The 21,793-nt window shown below is 35.7% G+C and overlaps 1 protein-coding gene across 7 annotated transcripts in view; it reads left to right on the forward strand.

Moving 5' to 3' along the window:
* LOC107186411 (CUGBP Elav-like family member 2) overlaps nucleotides 1-21,793 on the forward strand; it is a 476,981-nt gene that overhangs the window by 243,702 nt on the left and 211,486 nt on the right. For all 7 annotated transcript variants that reach the window (XM_015574265.1, XM_015574267.1, XM_015574268.1 and 4 more), the window contains exon 3: nucleotides 1,729-1,811. In XM_015574265.1, the coding sequence (XP_015429751.1) occupies nucleotides 1,729-1,811 (83 nt within the window). The remainder of the gene's footprint in view (nucleotides 1-1,728; nucleotides 1,812-21,793) is intronic.

Genomic DNA, 21,793 nt, shown 5'->3' on the forward strand with positions numbered 1-21,793 from the left:
AGAGCTGCGTTGGGCTACGTGAAAGGAACGAAAGGAGGCCGGGAGTATACCTCTATGCAGCTACCTTATTCGTAAACCGGAGCTGGGAGGAAGGGTGCGACCCCTCGACCAAATCCACCCCTCCGTTCTCCTCCTCTCTTCACATCCCCCATCCACCCACCCAGACGCGTTCGCGGAGGTAACACCGATCCGAGTCGGCCTTGGATAGCGTGCACCATGGGGGTAGGGGGATGGTAAAGGTGGTAGACGGTAGTAATACAACGGCGGTATCGAACTTTTGGCAACTCGAAACTATCGACCGATCCAATCCGTTTGTTTCTGGCTTGGGTGGTGTCCAGCTGCGACAGCGAAGAGACAGGAAAACTCCTTGACGAGCTTCCCAAGAGTAACAGACTTCGACGACCCTTCCCCTCTACCTGCCAACCGGCGTTGTCCATTCGTTGGTTAAGTCTTTTTGTATCGTGGAATTGAAAGTTGAACATTGATGAGGTGGAACGAGGGGTAGGAGTCTTTCGTATTGGGACTAACCCTTTTGGTTTTATGAACGTTTATACATGTATAATATTTAATTGGTACACATGTGCGCTGTGGACGCGTTTACAGTGTTCGAAGGCTCCTCGGCACTGAAAGGAAGAAGTCCCAAAGTGTAACGCTGACTTTTTAATGAGGTTTAGCATAGTGATAGAGCTTATCATTCGGAAGCCAATGAGATTTGTTTCAGTCATATGTGACCATTAGTTTATGAAATATTTAATGTTCGGTGCCGAGGAGCCTTCGAACACTCATCGATGATTTGCTGTACATGTTCACTGAAGTGGGCACTACGAACGCTGTGGACGTGTTCGAACGCACATTTGGGCAGTATTCAGCAGTATTCAGCGCTGTGGCGTGACACAAAGAGTAGAGTACTCCGCGCATACACGACACACTCGACAAAAGTACGCATCATGGAAAGGGTTAAGGAAGAATTCTAGTCTACAGTGTGATTTTTTATGTTTTGGCGGAGGAATATTTTTGGACAAAGAAACCAGAAGACCCTTCTTTGGTATCGGATATTTGCAGATTTATTTATGCACGTACATTTATTTGAGAATATTTGCCATCTTTGTTAAGTGAATATAATCAAACTTGACTGAATTATTAATTATTTAGTAGAGTCTCTTAAAAAAGTGTTGATTAGTCTGTCGAGTGCTGTGTTGTGAATTAGCATGTAAAAAATGTCCAAAGTTTAACAAATGTCGGCACTTTGAACTTTGAACATCAATTTTGACTCGGTTTTTTCGTCTTTCGCAGGTTAAAAGAAAATCAGAGAACCAGTAATTTTTTGATAGTGCTAGTTCGTACGATAACGGCACGTCTACTGAAGGTGCACAACAAATGTGAAGTCTAACTTCTCGTGTCGGTCACTTAAAAGAATATAATTTCGAGAGAAGCACGTGTTAGGCTGTGCACGTTGCGGACTGTGTGCAGTCTTTCTTAAAACACCTATAACTTCCTCAATTGTACGAATTCAAGCAAATCCTTCTACAGACGTACTTTCTGAAAATGCACTAAAAAATCGATATTTTGACAAATCTATACTAGAATACCCCGTTAAGTGATGTAATAAGCGGTATTCACACAAATAACGAAAAATTGCAAAAAATTATTGATTTTCATTTTTCAAATTATCATGCTCTGCTTGTTAGCTGATTAATTGACTTTGTTCTTTTTCTTCTTTTGTTCCAGGATGTTGTTTCGTGACATTCTACACAAGAAAGGCGGCGCTGGACGCGCAGAATGCTCTGCACAACGTCAAGACTTTCAGTGGGGTGAGTACAGGTTTATGTTCTTTATCCGCGTGCAAATTCTATAAACTGGTAGTACAATATACATTTAAAACCTCTCTGCGGACTTTGCTGCTTTGAAAATGACGACGAACATTAGAGAACGAGGGTCAAATATCGTTGAATCAGCATAGACTTCCGATTTCCTCAAAAATAAGTACCTATTGAATTTGACAAAATATAATGGATTACGTATCGCTACATACGTAATATTTCTGAAGGAAATACTTTTTCGATTATGAATATTACCCCATTAATTACTTTATTCGTCATTATTAATTGGAAAGAATCGATTAAAATCTGTATTTGTCGAAAATGCAGGATTACTCGACGATCTTGAAGTGTTCGTTAATAACCGCCGATCGTCGAAATCCCCGAAAATAAAGGGGACCATTGAATTGGGATCAATCAACGGGTACATCCGCCCGGTCGAATAATGAACGCTTACCTAGATAATTATCCGAGTGCCAATAACTCGCATAATCGAGATATTGACCGAATAATGAATATTAATACGGCTGATTATTCAAATAAATTATTCAGATCGACACGGCCAGACGGTCAATCCTTTGACTAATCGTTCCACGCCCAGCATCTAATGCCCTCCGGACGCGAAATTTGCAATGTGTGTAATCTTCAGAATGATCACAATACGCTGAGTGACAGAATATTAATATGTTTTAAATTTCAATTTTTTTCGACTGTTTTATACAAACGAAATTGATAGAGAATAATGATTTCACTGATTAAGATGTTCGATAAGTTATAGGCAAAAAATAAGAAAAGAATTTAAATAGGAAACAGTCAAAAAGATTTGAATAAAATTGTCTAATTAAAAAAAAAACGAGTTTAAAAATACGCTGATCACTTGTAGCTTCAAATGCAGTAACACAGTGTGTAATTGTTATTTATTATTTCCACTTGTAGGAAACAGTGATCACTGTTATGGCATTGTCTATATTCCATTGTCCGTTCTATCTGTTCCATGAACCTCATTACCTTCGAACTATGAATTTATATGAAGTCATTCTAGGAAACAGATAATACCATATCACACACAATAATAACAATCATTACCATAAATAGAAATATCTAATAACAAAACAAAACTCGTCAGTTAAAGTGTGCTCAAATTCACGTTTAACACAATTAATTTCCAATATCAATTTAATCGAAAACAGAACCTTCACATAAAAAACTGACATTGTATGTGCTTTAATTATTTTACAGTTACAGCCAGCATCTATCAGACTATTATTATATAATATGCATACTACGTAAAACTACGTTTCTAGCATACATTAAAGTTTACTACTTTTAGGGAGGTATTTGCATTCGTGTGATCCAAGTAGTATCCATAGTCCATGCGTTCAAGGGTCGCTCAAACAAATAATTAATTCCGCAAGAATCTCCCAGATTCTACGTCACCAGTTACGGGTTAATGGGTTTAATACGAACGGTGACCCTTTTTCTCATTCGAATTGATCCGTTCGCAGTTCGTTAAAAACAAAAAAAAAAAAGGAGGGAAGAGAACCGCCGACACCGTAAAGAGATTTATCGTCAAGGTTGGCAGTCCGTCAATTGTAGAGACGCGACCGATGGTATCGTTGAAACTGCACCCGCGCGATAATTACAGTTTCCCCGCGAACTTTCGATGCAATTACGAGACGTCATTACGAGCATTTAACCTACCAATTCCCTTCGCCCCGTTTCCACCGTGGCTGGCGCGCATTTATGCTTGAATTTACGAGAATAATTATCATCGACCGAGACCCACAGAGTAACTCGGTCCTCTGGTTTATATGTATGTGTATAAGGACGCAAACAAAGACCGAAGTTCCAATGGACGAACGAACGTGACAATTTCATTCTATATTTTTGTCTCAAACGCGGTACCAATCTTGTTCCATCAGTGAAAAAGAATTCTATGCAAGGTTTAAATCGTTTCGGTCAGAGACGACAACACTTTGTATTCTTTCGACCTGTTCAGTTAATGTTATAAAAGACAGAATTTCTGGCTTGATGTTCAGTCCACGACGACTAGAGCATGGATATTTATACACATTCACGCTTTTACGGACAAAGTCGGAGAAACTGGAGCGAGGATTGAATTTACTTGTTTTTTTACCCTCGGAAAACATAAGCCGACCTCACCATACATAAAGACAACAGTAGTGCGAATTGGGGTTTTGAATTTTTGACGATTAAGAAGAACTTAAACAGAATAAAAAGAAGTTGAACTCACATTTTTTAGGGTAAAATTTCCTCACAAATTCAATGGTAATAATTGCAAAAGTGAGTAATAATTTTTTAACTATGAATATTTGTTGTAAAGAAATAGTAGATTTCAAAACAAACTGACGAAACAATGTTTTGCTGGCGCAAATTTGTAATATGTAGCGTGGTGTCTGACGGTTAACACTAGAACTACTAAAGCAGTCAAAGTGACTGGTTAGTATATGCAAGAAGTAAGCAAAGAAATGAGTTAATTTATACATTTGTGTATTTTCAAAAGTTTCTTATGTTTATCGATCCGATAGAAAGAATTATACGTTTATTGTCGATAGTTCTTCCGATTTCATTAGAACAATTTTCTTTGAACCTCTGTTACCACCATCACTTTTATGACTAGACCGCGGATGTTTATTCATTTTTAGTACTCCTCAACTTGCAAAATACAACGAAATGATAACTTCAATATAGTCAGATGACATTTATACATTACCATTGATATGATATAACGTCTTGTAAAGAAATATCAAATTTCTGACTAATTCTAATTTTTGTAAAATTACCGTGTAAAATTCTGAATTTACCTAAACAGCCACCGTTTAGTTATGACTGTACAATATAATCGAATTCATAGTGTTAACGCTCGTTTAACGCGGTTTCATATTACGCGAGCTACTATTAAAACCTGACCGCCGTGTTTCGCAACAAGTATGTATACCTGCATTATAAAGCTAACCTATATGACATTGATAGGATAAATAGAAAGGCTAAAGTTAATTCCAATAATTAATAAATATCGGCAAGCAATTTCAAGCTGACTGTAATATCGATCACGTTTGTATCGATTTTAAGAGCGCCTGTCCTATATTCTAATGAGTTTTGTTCTGTATAATTGAAATTTGTATCCTTACGACGCATCGTTTAAAACAGCCGTGTGACCGCGAAATAGTATATTTCATCTTAGAAGTATATACATAGGGTATTCAAAAGAAGTGAGATCATTAATGATTACGTACCTTTTTAAAATTGTTATCTTTATAAATTCGAAATATTTAAAACAAAATCTGGTTTATTTAACTAAAATATAGGACAAAGATTCAGAAATTATACCATCAGTATTTTATTTATAATTTTGCGATTCAATTTTACATTAAATTATGATTCAAATATACCTTAACTGCTATGAATAATAGTTTTTAATTATTAATTATCGGAAGATGTCTGCCAGCTGAGCTCCAATTGATCGGGGTTTTTCGTTAATAACTCGTTAACAAAGCCTCGGAGAACTTTTTCGCTAAGGAAAAGTTGTTTCAAATCACCCCAGGGAACACTCCTTTTAAAAACTTATACTTATTTCGGGACAACCTGTAGATATATTTATATATATATATTAATTTTTAAATGCTGCAACAAAATTTTACATATGTTCATTTGAGAGAATTTGAAACAATTTCACCATGTTTCATAAAAATTGAAAGGTGGACCTTTTCGAAAATACAACCAAAACTACTGTCCGTTACCATTATTTTCCTAAACCAAATGACATAATAAGTATTAAAAAATGATTTCAGAAGTAACGAAAGAGTTAGTCGTTTAAATACGCGAAAGGAAATATTAAAAATTGGGTAGAAAGTCTCATCCTATATTCATGTCAGGTTTCTGTATATCAAAAAATGCAATTACAGTAACACTTCTGTCCATAAAAATTCCACAATTAACAGATATTTTCTTCAACGAAACCTATAAATTCCAACAGAATTTTTTTTAAAAACAAAAGATAACTCTTTATTTCGATCTCTGGTTAAAACACTGTGTGCGACGAGGGATTTAGCCGTATCGGTGATCCGTCGAGGAACGGTAGTTTGACGGCTACGAGAGAGGCGACGAGCTTTTCTTGATCGTCGCGCGGCGGCGGCACCGGCCCTGGTGCTCGCCTAAACCTCGGATATTTATCGCCGTACAAATTACTCCCCGAGGGATTTTACGGCATCGTATGGGCTGTTCCTCTCGCATATTGGAGACGAACGACACGTGCGGTTTTACCCTCCCCTTCGCTCCTCCACCACGCAGTCGATCCCCCCCCCCCCCCACCTGCGTCTGCAACTTGCTGGAATTAGGCTTCGTAAATTGAATACGCCACGCAATCGACTGGCTACACGGGACGATATATCACGTTTCGTGGGAAACAGGGCTATGGTTGGGATCGTTCGGTTTCACCCCGGACGAAAATCACCGCGTTGTACTTCATGAGGATAGTTCACCACCCCATCTCACCCCCTATAACTAGACTTTATTTGCTGCCCTGAATTACGGGGACGGAACGGACCGAAAGGTATATCGACCCGGTAGGACTGAAATGGAAAATTGAATTCAGATTATGTTAAGGTGAGGGTTCTGTTCGATAACGATTAAAAAGAGACTGTACATTTCGATGACAATACATTCAGGATTTTTCTGTAGAGGATTTCGACGGATCGATGAAAAGATTCACCGTCGCGATTTACCTTTTAACTTGATTTTAATTTCGAGGAAATATCGATAAATGGTGAGATTTGAGGAATATACACAGCATTAAGCGCTGTAAGAATTATTCACGTAGCCCGAGTATTATTATAATACAATAGAATTCCGATAAGCCGCTGTGTTCAGTACTACACTGTCGGATTATGAAATATACCGGATTATTGGACTACACCTATAACGCAGTGAAAACGAGGGAAATGATTTTAACTACAGCCGTGGTTAATATAGTAATGCTATTTATCAACAAAAAAGAAATATATAAAAAGAGTTTTCGGATGGGTGCTACAACCGAAAAGGAGATGGATTCCTCATGTAAAACTAAGTCGAAAATATAAAATACAATTTTTTATATGAAGCTCCGTTTTTGAGAAAATCGAGTTTGAAGATTCATTTAACACGTTGACTGACACAATGAAAAAGGTCGTACGTAACCAAACACACTTTATTTCGTTTTTTAAGTCATAAATTGTCAAAAATATATGCGTTTAGTTAATAGAGGCTGTTGATCTTGTCTTAAATTATACTGCAATATTAATTGTACGCAAAATTCTGTAACAGTATTTAAATAATCCAGCCCCTTTTATAATGTATACTAACGTGCAAACTCAGCTTCCGCTAGGGAAAAAAGTGGCGTAAGAGAAAGGCCTCCTACCACTTGGTAAATTTATTTCAAGTACTCAAATAAATGTTAAATCGAATGTTAATTTGGCATAAATTTCAGTAATTCCCGATACCAAGTGGCAGGTGGCCGTCCCGGTTTACCACTTTTTCCCCTAGTGTAAGCCTAGTTTGCTCATTGGTGTACGTGTCACCAATATAGGTAACATGTCCGTCAAAGTGTTCAGACGCGTGTATTCGTGCTGGCAATAAGTATACAGGGAATGTAATGAGCAAGCGCACCAGTCAAGTCCTATTCAATAGCACGCGTATAACAGATTTTCTAATTCGAGTATCTTGGAAACGAAGCATCAAACGAAAGTATTTTATTCTATATTTTTGACTGACTTTTACATGAGGAATCACCCCATTTCCGATTGTACCAACATTTCGGAAACACCATCTATAGAGAGTGAATGAGATTTCTTTGTTACATTGTTTTTGTATATTTTATAAAGAAGATTCTATTCAATAAACTGTTGGAAATACCGCAATTTCCATAGATATAATCCGTAACAGAAGACGTGGTAGCGAACGTGTTAAGAAGAATATTTTATAATAACGATTCTCCATTAAATTTCCTTCTCTAGATACCTATTTCGTATCGGTACAATATGTACAGGGTGTTAATAAGAAGGTGGGTTAATAAAAAAAAGTACATATTTCATACATATTTCACCCGTATATTCGAACGATAAATGTCTCTGGAACGAAGTTTCGAATGCAATTTCGTCGTTCTTGATTTCCGTCTTACAACGGAACACCGCGAACACCGCATCGCGAATTCGAATGAAACCTTATGAGTTTATAGAGTGATTAAGGACAAGAATAACGGTATGTTTCATTCTTGCCTAATCGCCTTTAAGGGTGTGAAAACAAACCTCAAAGTCAAATGGCATCCCTACTATTTCGTGTATTACTTTTAAACTAAAAAAGATAGAAAAAAATGCTTCAAACAAAAGTTTTATAATACAATAGGCATTATAAACGTGCCTTAAGAAAATCTTGAAAAAAGTGTTTTAAAATTTTCTTGGTAAGCAAAATACTTTTTTCAAGATTTTGTTAACGCAAGATTATAGCGCTTATTGTACCATTAAACTTTTGTATGAAACATTTCTTTTTATCTCTTTTACTTTCAGAGTTGTATGCGAAATTGTGGATGTGCCTGTTTTAATTTGAGGTTAGTTTTCATACCCTTAAATGGTGATTGGGCACAAATGAAACATACCGTTATTCTTATCTTAAATCATTCTATAAAACAACAGAGTTTCATTCCCCAATCTGCGCTCGCGGTGTTCCCTCGTTAGTTTCTTAAATTAGTAGCATCCACCCTGCAAAAGTGTCGCTCTATTTTATTAACAATCTGTACATCGAATATTTAGTAACTTCATAAGGAACGAAAAGATATCACAGAGTCACAGAAAGGAAAGCTCAAATATTCATTAAAGCTATACGCATCTTATGAAACAGATCTGGAAGACGCGTAATGACGAATATACGAAATATACCTAATACGAGCAAATTTCTGATGTTAAAGTAACGGCAAACTCCTTCTTTTTCATTAATAACCCGGAACTGTTAATGGGAACTTCAATGTCTTACCATCCACTTCAATTACATCCCGCCAGCTGCAATTTCATTTCAGCGCGTCCCCGTGCTCGATGTTGCAAAGGTTAGATTTTTCGCGACATCGGAATAGTTATCTTCCTTTTTTTCTTTTTTTTTTTTTGCGTAATCTCCCGTCCTTCGCGATAGGGCTCCGACGCTCTCTACTTGAATAATCAAGTTCGCTTAAAAGGAAAATGAATTTCTTCTTTTTGCTTGATATTATGAAAAGCTTTGAAGCAACTTCGGGGCGGCGTTATAAGTCAAAAGTGATTCCTTTTTGAGCGTCCGTGAGTCAATTACCGCGAAATTTCTTATTACTCCGCCGGTGTAATGGGAAATGGGTGCTGCGCGTTTCATTATTTACCTTCGTTACATTCTCAGAAAAATTTTCACTCCTTAAACGTAACGTCCTTCTTTATGACGGGAAAGTTTCCCTCGATATTGAAAAATTGAGGACCTAATCTGTATTGAGAAATAATGGTACGAAACAAATCGACTAATCTTACCTGATGTTTCAGCTTGAAATGAGCAGAAACGAGCAACGAATATTCCCATTCGTGAACTATACATGATTATCAATGGTTTGAACTCTTATTATAAGACACTGTATCCAATTCAAATGACAATACAGTAGAGAACGCTTTCGTTTCTTGATCCGATCTATACAATCATTCCACTACCACTGATCAGAATTAAATAAAGAATATTTTAACATGCGTGATCAATAAAGGAAGCTTCGTATTAATACATACCAGTTAACACTAACCACGGATCGATAATTTATACAACTTTCGTGGGGTTAAAAATATTTTTCACAAAATAAAAAGTGCGTAAACCACGATCTTTCTTCAGTCGTCTCGATTCTCATGGGTCCCAACCGAAATTGATTTCACTCAACATCTCACGTCATAGATTGATTTTTAGTTTTAGACGAAAAATCGTGGGCACCAAAACGGCAGCTAAGTTGTTAAGACTACCGCTGTATTCTCGCCACAATTCCTTGAATTCGAGTTGCTAATATCATAGACACAAGTACAAATGGTGTTTCCAAAGTTCTAGGAATTGCGATCCGGCTGAATAATGCAGGGCTAATGACTAATGCTTTTAGGCAAAGTCCTGACAGATTCTTCGAATCATGTTAGATTTAGCTGTTTGGCAAATACAGATGTGTTTCTAAAGTGTTAATTTTCTAACTATAGAAAACGCTGTAAACTCTCAAAGAGTAGATATTCTTTTCTCATGATTTTCTCAAAAATTAGTTTTAAAGGAATCACATTAGGAACTACTCCCACATCCACCTTATTCACTTGAGCTGACGTTTAGCTACTATCATCTCTTACGAAAATTTAAAAAAAACCTCTACGTGGTGTACGATTTTCGGACAACGAATTTTTATGCCATTTTAGACAAATAACTTAACCTTTTAGCTACGGCGAGACTAAACGCAGAGCGGCATTTCTGTACGACGAGCTCTGCCGCGGTCTGCGCAAAAACGACATTAGTACCGAAATCGATGTCGAAACCTATACGATGGTTTTTCAAAATCAAAGTTGACATGCACATGCATTCAAATGATATAAATTCAATAAAATTACGTTCTATTCTTATACTGCACATATGATCCATTTTGTTTTTTGTTTTTTTTTTAAAGTGGCATAAGTCCATTTTTGGAAAAAAATGAGTTAATGATAGTTTTAGTGAGGCATAGATGTCCACTTTTTATATTTATAGGAAGGAGTTAAACTAAAGGAGTTTAACTGCAGTCTTATCGCAAGAATGTTCTGTTTGAAAGTGGAATAAGTCCATTCGTAATAATCAATAATTGAAACATTTAGAAGAGACAATATCAAACAGTAAAGAAAAAAATACGGACTGGGAAATTGAACCGTACAAAATTTTCTGGAAAACTTGTATGGAAGAAAATACACAATTTAAAGTTCTTGATTTGTTTGGAAAACGAGGACTGCCTAAAAATTGTAACAAAATTGTTACCTCTGTACACAACTTCAGGACCTATAACAAAAGAGATATATGTATAATGATGAGTTTACTGCCATACGTACCTCCTATTCACCATAAATACTATGTTAAGTGTGAAGGAGAAATAAGATTGAAATATGAATAAATTTGTTATTATTAGTTATCTTAACGAAGTAATTTACTTTTCATAGTTGCTTATTTATAAATTCTTATATACTTAACTAAAAATATTTTTTAATGAAGTCGATTATTCGTTTACTTATATATCTCCATTTTAATTATTATTTTTTACATTAAAAAATAGATTTCAGAAAAGCCAACTTCAAATAAAATATAAATTTAAAATTGCTATTGTTCATATTTTTCATAATTTGTTATTATTGAAAGTGGTATAAGTCAAGTTGTAGCTAAAAGAATCGTTTACTTGCTTGCATAATTTTATTAATTATTATTACATAATAGAATTTAACAAGTTTATAGTTTTTAGAACATTACCCGAATTGATTAACGTGTTTCAATATTTTTTAGTTGTTTCAAACGCAAACCCTTCAATATCTCTATGTATGAATAAATGGTCTTATACCACTTTCAGAAACAACAGCTCATATAAAACCGTTTCCATGACAGACACATAATGTGCAAGGTTTTAAACAGGAGATAAACAAGTGAGCCACTATAGTGGCGTACTGTTCAGAGATATGACATCCGCGAAAACCTCTATAGTAGCGTACTGTAGCTAAAAGGTTAATGAAGAGACTCCCAACAAGTTTTTATTAGATGGCGTAAAAGAATCAGTGTCGCTGTGGGACAAATACATACAGTTAAACAAAAGTTACATTGAAAAATTACAGTGTAATAGACAAAAATTAAGAAATAACAAAATTTATAATACAATTCCCAGAAAATTGGAAATACCCTTCACAACTTCAAGATTATGTCCATCTTGAAACCATTTTATTTTACAAATTACAAAAGAAGTTCACGATATTTTCATGCACGTTCATTCACATCGATCATCTAGAAAACTCTTCTACTCCCCGCGTCGATTGCTGGCGCCGAAACAAATTCATTCGTTCGTGAACGCTAAAGAAGACCCTTAGTATATGTATATGCTCTCCGTGAAGGTTCCAAGGAGGTCGCGTGCCGTGCAAAAACAGCGGACGAAATCCTCGGGCCGCTTCAAGTGACTCTACGAGGGTTAATTAAGGGAGTTAAACAGTCGGAAGTCGAGGTCCTGCTCTCATCAGTTTGTACTGTGGAAGGGAGGCGGGGGGGGGGGGAAGTATCCGATCAGAAGTGGAGGGAACTGGAGAAGAATTCACCGACGAAGGAACACGAATGCTGGGAGAGTGAGTGAGTGAGAAAGAGAGAGAAAGAGTGAAAGCAAGAGAGAACGGTACCGAATAGGACAGAGATCGGAGACGCGAACGAAAGAGAGAGTTAAAACACTCTCTGGAAGGAGCGTGCTGCGACAGAGAGAAAGAGCGGGCGGGTGGGAGTAGGAGTTGGAAAAAAGTAGGAAAGAAAGGAAAGAGTGATGAAAAGGGTTGACTGAGTATAAGTGGGTGGCTGAAAGGAGCAGGGGTCGAGAACAGGAGGGAAGAAACGAAGGGAGAGCGAGAAAAACAGAGAGAGAAGGAGAAAGATTGTAGAGGCTGAAGTGGGGGGAGGGGAGAATAAGGAGACAAGGAGGGGTGAAATAGGGGCGGCTTGTGCATTTGAAGGAGTTTAGCTTTTCTCGTATCAGATTTCGTTTCCACGAGTGGCGTCGAGTCGAGAGGTCTGTGTTGGCTCGGAGAAATGAGTCGAGTACTCCAGGGAACCCTTGTTACCCTCCCCCTCCCGCTTCTCTCGACCTCCTCCACCCTTCCAGCCTCCACGAAATTCCCCCTCCCGCCGCCGGTGTTGCCCCTTTTCTAGCCGCTTCAGAATAGATTTATTTCACTGGGAAAGCTGCCTAGGTACTCCGAATCGATGGCTTTCGGTACCTACGTCCCGAATGATCGTGTCGGGTATAGGTCCTGGGATCGATGTCGTGAAATCGGTCAGGGGTTAAAGTTTACATGGTCCGAGCGCCGAAACAGCAATTAAGGGGGAGATAAGGAGCTCAAGCCTCGTTCAGGCCCGTACGATGGGAACCGTATGCGTTTTAATCCTTAACCCTTTGCACTCTACTGGCGCCAAGGCAAAGTATGAGTGAGTTCTGTTCATCACAATGAAAACTAGATAATTATGCACAATAGACGACTCCTCACCGATTTCGATAACTTTCAAATATGTTGTCAAAGTCAACATTCTGAACAACTTTTCCCTATACATGTATCCGCCGCTCGGTCTTAGTTTCTGAGATATATGAAAAAAAAATTTAGTTAAACGTAGGTTACACCTATAATGATAGTCCGTTTCATTAGGAATTCAGTGACAATACTTATTCAAGGTCATTCCAGGTTACGGAAAAAAGGTGGTTACATTTAAACGAATGAAGGTGACCTTGATATCCCTAAAAGACACATGACGTAAAAACAAAATTTTTTTTTGGCATCGTGTGAGCCCCATTGAACCATTTAACTTTGTCCTTAAAACACTTTATGTATCTTTAAAAGCAACAAAGACATTTGGAGGTGCAAACGTTAGGTGACTTGTTCTGTATATGTTCATAATACACAAATACTATCAATATTCACTATTAATTTGAGAGGAAATCTTTGAGAGAAAATTAATATAGTGGTAAATATATTTTTGCGAATATCTCGAAAACTGACGACTATTATATGTACAGGAAAAATTTGTCCGAAATGATAACCTTGAAAACATATTTCAAAATCGGTCATCAAAATCGGTGCGGAGTCTTTTACTAACGAGTAAAATATAAATTTTGTGATTCTTATAAATCATTATTAGGAAAGCCATACTTACACGGTTCAGAATAGACACAACAAAGATATTTTTAGGTTCCTAGTCATTTATAGTAAAAGTATTTTGCAGTGCATAAGATTAACCATTACAGGTCAATTTTTATTAACACGGCAATTGTTAAGGAGCAAAGGGCGAAGGACAATTTTAATGAAAGAGCAGAAACAGAAATTTTAAATGAGTTAAGGTGCATACTTGTATAAGACACGTACGGCCCTGGGTGCGGCTACATCTATCGGCGTCCTTACTTAAGGCTTTAATTTACGACCTCACTATACAGAGTGTCCCCAATTTAAATGTGGAAACTTTGGAAGCGTGTAGGCGACTGATATACTATGAAACAAAATCCATTTAGGGGTTTGTTCGTTTTACTCCCTTTTGGAGAAGATCGCAAAAAGAGTAACTAAAAAGTTTTCGTTTCTTCATCATCTATCTAACGAAGAATGAAATTTAAATGAGATTGTAATTAAATTTAATTTTAGATTTTTAAGCAGAAAATTTATTCTGTATAGCAAACATCACCAGAACAATTTCTGGGGGCAATTTTTGCGATTTTCTGCAAAAAGGAGTAGAAACGAACGAATCTCCAAAGTACCTTTTTCCTTAGTTGATCGGTCCCCTACACTTTTGACGTTTAAATTGGGGACACCCTGTATAAGTTCCAGGACCTATACCAGTCGAATCTTCCCTTCTGGTGGTGTTGATCTATTAGAGGGATTATCTTTGAAGAAAGCGTATTATAGTCGATGGAAAAGATACCCTAATCTCGTAAAGTTTGTTTCGGTGACCGTAACAACATGTTTCATACTTTGACGTTACCGTTTTACGAAAATTAGACGGCGAGGTTTCGATGCTGATTCAGGGTCGTAGAAAACGTATACGTTCTAATGTAGCCCCCACTATTAGATTGGAAAGTCTATTCTTCTCTGTTTATTGTGCTGAACCCTAAACTGAAATACTGCTTACGGGCCTAGTTACTGCCTAAACTCAACGCTTTTTTTTTCATTAAAAAACTATCGAAGAAAAATGTTTAAATTGTAAAATAATTTTACGAGTTTGCTATAACATGTCCACTGAGGAGACCAAATAGATTGTATTCAGCCATTTGTATGGTAGGGGCAAAGACTGTAAATAAAAAATAGAGACTATTTATTTGGTTACTAATTGTAAGTCTATAAGAAAATGCTGTGGTGCCTGTCTGTATAAATAATGGCACCGACACATTCAGAATTTTGTAAAACGGGGATGAAGATGTATCGATTCAATATTTTTCAAAATCACCAATTTTTAGAGAATTATTTATTATCGTGAACAGAAATAAACTGTATGCGACTAATTGTGGAGTAGTAATAGAAATTAAATGTAAGACTGTAAGAAGTAGGCTATTTATTTTGTCCTTTACAGCTAAATCGACGGTACAAAACTATGGCGTTACTGTTTAAGGATTCCAGTAAAGAATACCATCCACTCCTTCCAATTTCTCTATAAAGATGTTGAAGACATGTTCGTTCACTATCTTTCAAAGACACCACACAATTTTTGGAGAATTATGTATGTCGTGTCAAGAACACAAGGTAAAATATTGTCTTGGCACTCTGACAAGTGTGGAAAATTCTATGTCGTCTGTCATGAATAACTGTAACGAACAAGGAAATTTTTAATTCTTAACATTTCATCATAGACTTTTCTTTGTGAGGGATGCACATCTTCGTACAGTGTTTTTGGAATAAGGTAAATGTCCCAATGGTTGGACGTTTAAGGGGAAGATTGCGGTTACGAAGACTTTTTATACATTAAAATAATATAGATTGACAAAATAGTACATTCAATCCATAGAGCAGAACTTTTTCTTCCAGATAAGTCCTTATAAGGAAGCGTTCACGTGAAACAAAGTATTAACATTTATGAATATCTACAAGCATTCATTTGGCCAAGTGATTGGAACGGAATTTAGCTGTCCCAGTGTTTGGACATAACATTCAATAAATTATACATAGCTGATCTTTAATAGTAAAACATCATACTTTTCTTTTATGTTGTAAAAATTCAAATAAAAACGTAACAAATTTAATTTAATGCAATAAATAAAAGAAACAAAATTATAAATAAATAAAATAATAAGAATTATGAACTAAATCTATAAATGTATACGTTATAAATGAATAAATAAGTATCACTAAGGGAAAATTGCATTCTACTATTATGTATTTGTTATATATTTGGTAAAAGCTTTTAAACATTTATCTTTATACATTTACGAAATTGTGCATTAAAAACAAATATAGTGGATTTAACTTTGGTTTGTTATAAACGTTTTATAGAAAATTTATATTTGAAATACAACAAAATTAAAATTAAACAAAACTAAACAAAGTTAAACAAACATAACAAAATGATAATTATTCTTTTTTTTGTTTTTGACATTTTTTAACACATTTTGCAACTTTCTTGGTAGATAATTTTTGTTTTTTTTGTCTTCTAAGTTTCCTTTCTTAATACGCGTTTTTAATTCGTCTTCTTGAAAGTGTTGTTGTTATAAGAAATCCCCGAAACAAAGGAAATCAAATAAAAAGATGATTTTTAATGAACGTTCAGTACGCGAATCGCTTACATAGGTTACGGTTGTGTCAAAATAACATGATATTCCAAAATTAAATATTGTTATTAATATAAAAAACATAAAAATACCTATTGCAATATAACGAAAATAATTCTTTAGGTCATACACTAACTCTCTGCTTGATGCTGCTCGAATGACTGGACAAGCGTCCAATGACTACGCAATCAGCATTCTCATATACCAGTAAATAAACTCGGTAATTTCGACATTAAAAAAAAAAGGTATTATTACAACAAATTTGCTATCAATTCACGAGACTTTAATAAGTTCAAGGAACCTTTACTTATTAGAAACACACGAATTATTTATTATTTACGAGCTTAAGAAATGCGCTCTCAATGTTAGCGAAACATTTACAAAGGCATTCATGTTGCCTCAAGTTCATGATTGTTAAATGATAATATTTTTTTTAAATAATGCATCGCGCTTTTGCAAACATTTTTATATGATTTATGATAAGAAATAACTAAGGGTAATTATTTTCTATCTTGAAGTTCGCTGTTATTTTTTTTAAATTTAATATTAACAAAAATTCACGATAGTGTCCAATCACTGGGACATTTACCTTATTCTAATTTCTGAGGTTATTTATTTCATTTGCAAATACAGAGATAATTTGTAGTGAATTTCTCTACAACTCTGCATTCAAAGTACGAACATATTATTACCCAGTACTTTCCCAAGAATATAATTTCATTTGTTTCACGCAGAGCTGCGTTTGCTTGAAGCGGTCTAACTTGATGTAAAGTTTAATAATGCTGTATTCTATTTTTAATTTAATAAAACCCTCAATCGAAGAAGCCACTTCCATTGGATCTCTGTTTCTGGAAATTAGTCTACAAATACATGAATTAGCTCAAACTTTTTAGAAAGACCATTGTAGAATACGCGCTTCTTTAAAATTCATTATAGCTAAAAGTTTTATAAAATTTAATGAGATTTTTGGACCGTTAATAAATTAAGGAAACTCACGTTCGATACTAGTTTTTGTAAATCGTTCCATTAAAATCTGTGTTCTCTTATGAACATCCGCAATCCACGAATTTAATTTAATTTTTTTTACGATGCTTCGTGTCTTTGTTGCTTCAAGAAAAACGGCTGAATGATTTTCCCCGAACACAATGCCGGCTGAAAAATGAAGACCGTTCTTTAATGGGGGTAGGTTCTCAAAACCGCTCAGCCCGCCATTTCGCTGATCACGGTTTAACCCCGCGCCTCTTCATCTGTAGTCATTATCCGACCGCGGTAACGACGATCATTATTTTTTGTTAGCGCACCGCGTAACGTAATGACAGGTGAAAGGCGAAGGAAAGCTTCCCACCACGACGTTAAGGAAAATCGTTTGAGCTAGTTGCGCCGTACTCAGACGGTAACGGCCTTTAACCTGTCATTGGTTATATCGAAAGAATAATGAAGAAGAAAATCACTTTCAATATTACAACTCAAGTCGTCGTATTCTTATTGATAATAAATATTCATCGGTTATCTGCATTGCTATAAAAAGCTAATTATTCTCTAATTGTATACTTAGGTACGATACGAAGTGGTACAGAAATTATCACGGAAATTACAGATTGTAACCTCGCGTAGACGATAATTTTGTTTATAGAAAAATCGTCGACCAATTTTTCTTCCGAAAAGAAATCGAATGACGAGGTAAATTATCACAATACAATATAGATAATAAAACCGAATAACGTCTGATATATTGCGTTCCGGAAAGATATATATATAGTAAATGGTTGATGTTGAAACGATTTTTTTTCCTATTAACCGACTTGTTTACGATATCAAGGTGACCTTGATAAATAGAATGCTAATTTTTGTGCACCAACATTTGAAAGAACAACGCATTTTCTATACGAAAATATTAAGGTTTGTCTACCCTACGCCTAATAGTTAGCAAAATATTTGCGCACATGGTCTTCATGGTACTTAACTCAGATACATTTGACTTCGAAATTGCTTATAATACATCTGTAGAATGGCCTTCATGGTACTTACCTCAGTCGCGATTGAGTTCGGAATTAATTATAATAAATCCGTAGAATAGAATTTAAGGACAGAAAGTGTTCTTTTTCTAACTACTCTACTGTTTTATTTGGAATTGTTCTCTCTCATAACTATAATTGTTTCAGCGTGTACCGTCATCAACGGCAACAAGAGGCATGAAAGAGAAAATTGTTCAAACTCCTGCGATATTTATTACAGAAACAATTAAATCTGCATAGTGACCATTATTGAACAGATAACACCGTCGACAGTCACATTACATCATTCATTTCGTATAATAGTCGCTAATAGTTATTACACGCTAATGACCGCTAATAAACTATTAAATAAAGAAAAAAATATCGTTTCCATAAATTTGTTTCAATAATTCACAGATATCCATCGCGGTTTTATAAAGATTAAAACAGTACTCGTAAAGTGGACTCTAACTATATTGCCATGGTCGGGGCTGTAGGGGAGTACAATGAAAATGAGTTATCTATCGCCATAGGTAGACTGCCGATTTTATGGAAAATACAATAAAAAACAAAACTTTTATCAGATCCAACGAGTTTTCTGTTTTATTCTGAATCCAATAAGATACTTAAGAGGGAAAATACATTTCTACGATTGCTCCTGTCTTTATAAATTACTTTAACAACTATAATTTTGCATAAAAATCCGCAGTCTAGCCATAGCCTCGGCCTCAGCGCTTGCGCAAAAGCTGGTTGGTCGGGTGCGCCGGCGTACGCAACGTGGTGGGATAGCGAATTTGTGTGGTCGAAAGTACGTGTGAGGGGGAAGTACCTCGCTTGGCAATATGTTTAGTGGCAATATAGTTAGAGTCCACTGTATATACCTAGATACACAATATCATCGCCTTCGATCGCTATAGTTTATATGGTAGGTATATGCTCGGTACTTACGAAACACAAGATGTCCATTAAAATGGACATGAACCTACGATGTACCAGTGACCGTGGATCAATGATTCTCACAGATAAAACGATGTCAAAAGAAAAATTAATTCATGAATAAGCGACGTGTTAAAAGTGTTAGATAGGATGCATATTTACTCATTGCAATGACGCATAGTGTTATCTGAGTAAATCCTTGCCGGAAGGTTCAGTTTTGCTGAATCACTAAAAGGACATAAAAACCCTTTGGACAGGGCCATCGATATATCATTCGGTAACAAAATTCCATACGTATCACCGAACCTTCATCGTGCTCCTTTGACCAACTGATGAGTTAGTTATTAGGTAGTTGAGATAGTTAGTAGGTACTAGATCTGTAATATTCATCTAGTAAACTGTATCGTGAAATGTGAGCGTTACCTTCCTTATTTAACGATTCACTACGTAACAACAGGTTTTAAATCTTTCGGTCACCGCGGTCATTCTAATGTACGCTAACTTTAAATGTATTTAACCCTTTCGTTCACACTGTTGCTATATGACTACGTATTTGAAATTGCGAAATAAAATATTAGTATCATGTATTTTTTCATATTTGTGAGTATATAGTTTCTTCTAGTCTTGTATAGACGCTGTGGCACATAGTTGAATGTACAGTTAAAAGTTTATCGGTAAAATAAGACATTACTGGTCCTTCGTCTCATTCGTTTGATAAAATTCAAGTGTTGAGCATTGTTACAAATGCAATAGGAACTTACAAAATTGTAATTTTTGTTAAATATGTTAAAAGGGTTTATTGATCAATGGTAAGAAAAATTGGATTTTATTATGAATAATAACATTATAATGAGAAATAGTAGGTATATATAACTGTGATCAAAGTAAAAAAGTTGTGAAATGGCAACGAATGAAAAATGACATTAGACAGTTTCAAAATGTTAAAATGTTCTCGTGAATCAATTATATGTCATCTAATATACACAAAAATACAACAAAATATTTCTTTGGTCATTTTGAAATAATTTGTGAACGAAATGGTGAAATAGTTAAATAACATGTATTTTGAAAGAAAACGCATTCTGTAGTTTAAAAGAACATTTAAACTGACATTTGCACTACAAAAGCGCCATCTAATATGCTATACTAGAATCTAGTATTTTATTTACTTCGGCGAATTTTGTACTTTCTTGAAAATGAAATTGAATATTTTTAGTTTGAAACATCATTTCCTTTCAACGTACTGTACAAAAAAACATAATAAGCGAATTTTTATATATTATTTGAGTGAAATTGAAATAGTTACAATATGTTTAGTAGTATCTGTGAGCTAAACATAATGAAAACAAGTATCCCTTCAAGTGGACAACGTAACGCATTGCATAACTTTCGGGATAATTGAAATAAATTTGAGATTCATATAGTGTGTGATGAAAACGAAATTCGAAACAATGGCATTGGTAATATTTATTCATTATTCTGAACATTTGATTTATTATAAGATTATGTCAGAATATCGCTTCATACATTTCCAAAATTTTATACAGACAGTAGTCCAAATATTGGAGTATCGATTGCACTTGAAACGTATAAAAATGTAGGAAGAATAAATACTAAATTAACCAAAGAGTATTTATAAGGAAATGATTGAACCGAAACGAAAGATATATACGCCGACGAAAATCCATCACGTACAAAAATAATCACCGATTGAAAAATAATCCACAGCGTCACGATTGTCCATTATAATGAACAATTTATATCTCAGATCCTAGAATAGGTTTTAACATTAGAACTACCGAACCCATCAAAATTACGGACTTTAGATTTTTTATTTTTCAATTTCTGACATCCCAGAGATACTATCATTGGAATTTATGTTAACTCGAATTTCTTATACACTTTATATTATAGTGTAATACTTATATACGTGTATATTTATATACACGTACTAATATATTACACAATGTAACTTAGCATACATTAAGTGCTGGTAGTTCTAGTGTAAATACGATCCTTGCAACAAAAATGTTCTTCAGAATTTCTGCTTCGAAAATATAAATCGTTAACGGAAAGGATTAAATGAACGTCATCGAAGAACGCGCGCGCGCCTACGAGTCGCCGTGACGGAAGAAGAAAACGATCGCGCGCGAAATCTAGGCGAGGGAACAAACGAGAGGCCGCCTCGCGTTATTTAAAACGGAAATGTGGGTCAGACGTCCCGTGTCCGCGCATCGGTCAACCTCCTCCACCCCCGAAACCTCCTCTACCTCCCCCAAGAGGCGCAAGAAAAACGGAGACAACGGGTTTCTGTTTGCACGCGCGCGCAAGCAAGGAAAGGGGAGACCGGTAGAGAATGATCCACGTCGACGGCGGCAGTGGCGGTGGCGATGAGCCGTGATTTATTTTCGGCCGGTACGACGCCTGTGAAAATCCACTCGTACTTAACATGGTCTTGTAGGTGCTCGAAAGGTGAACGAGTGTCGTTGCTCCTCGACCACGCGGAAAAGTTCTGCGAGTCGGACGAC

Source organism: Dufourea novaeangliae, unplaced genomic scaffold (genome assembly GCF_001272555.1).
Source record: "Dufourea novaeangliae isolate 0120121106 unplaced genomic scaffold, ASM127255v1 scaffold78, whole genome shotgun sequence".
Lineage (NCBI taxonomy): Eukaryota > Metazoa > Arthropoda > Insecta > Hymenoptera > Halictidae > Dufourea > Dufourea novaeangliae.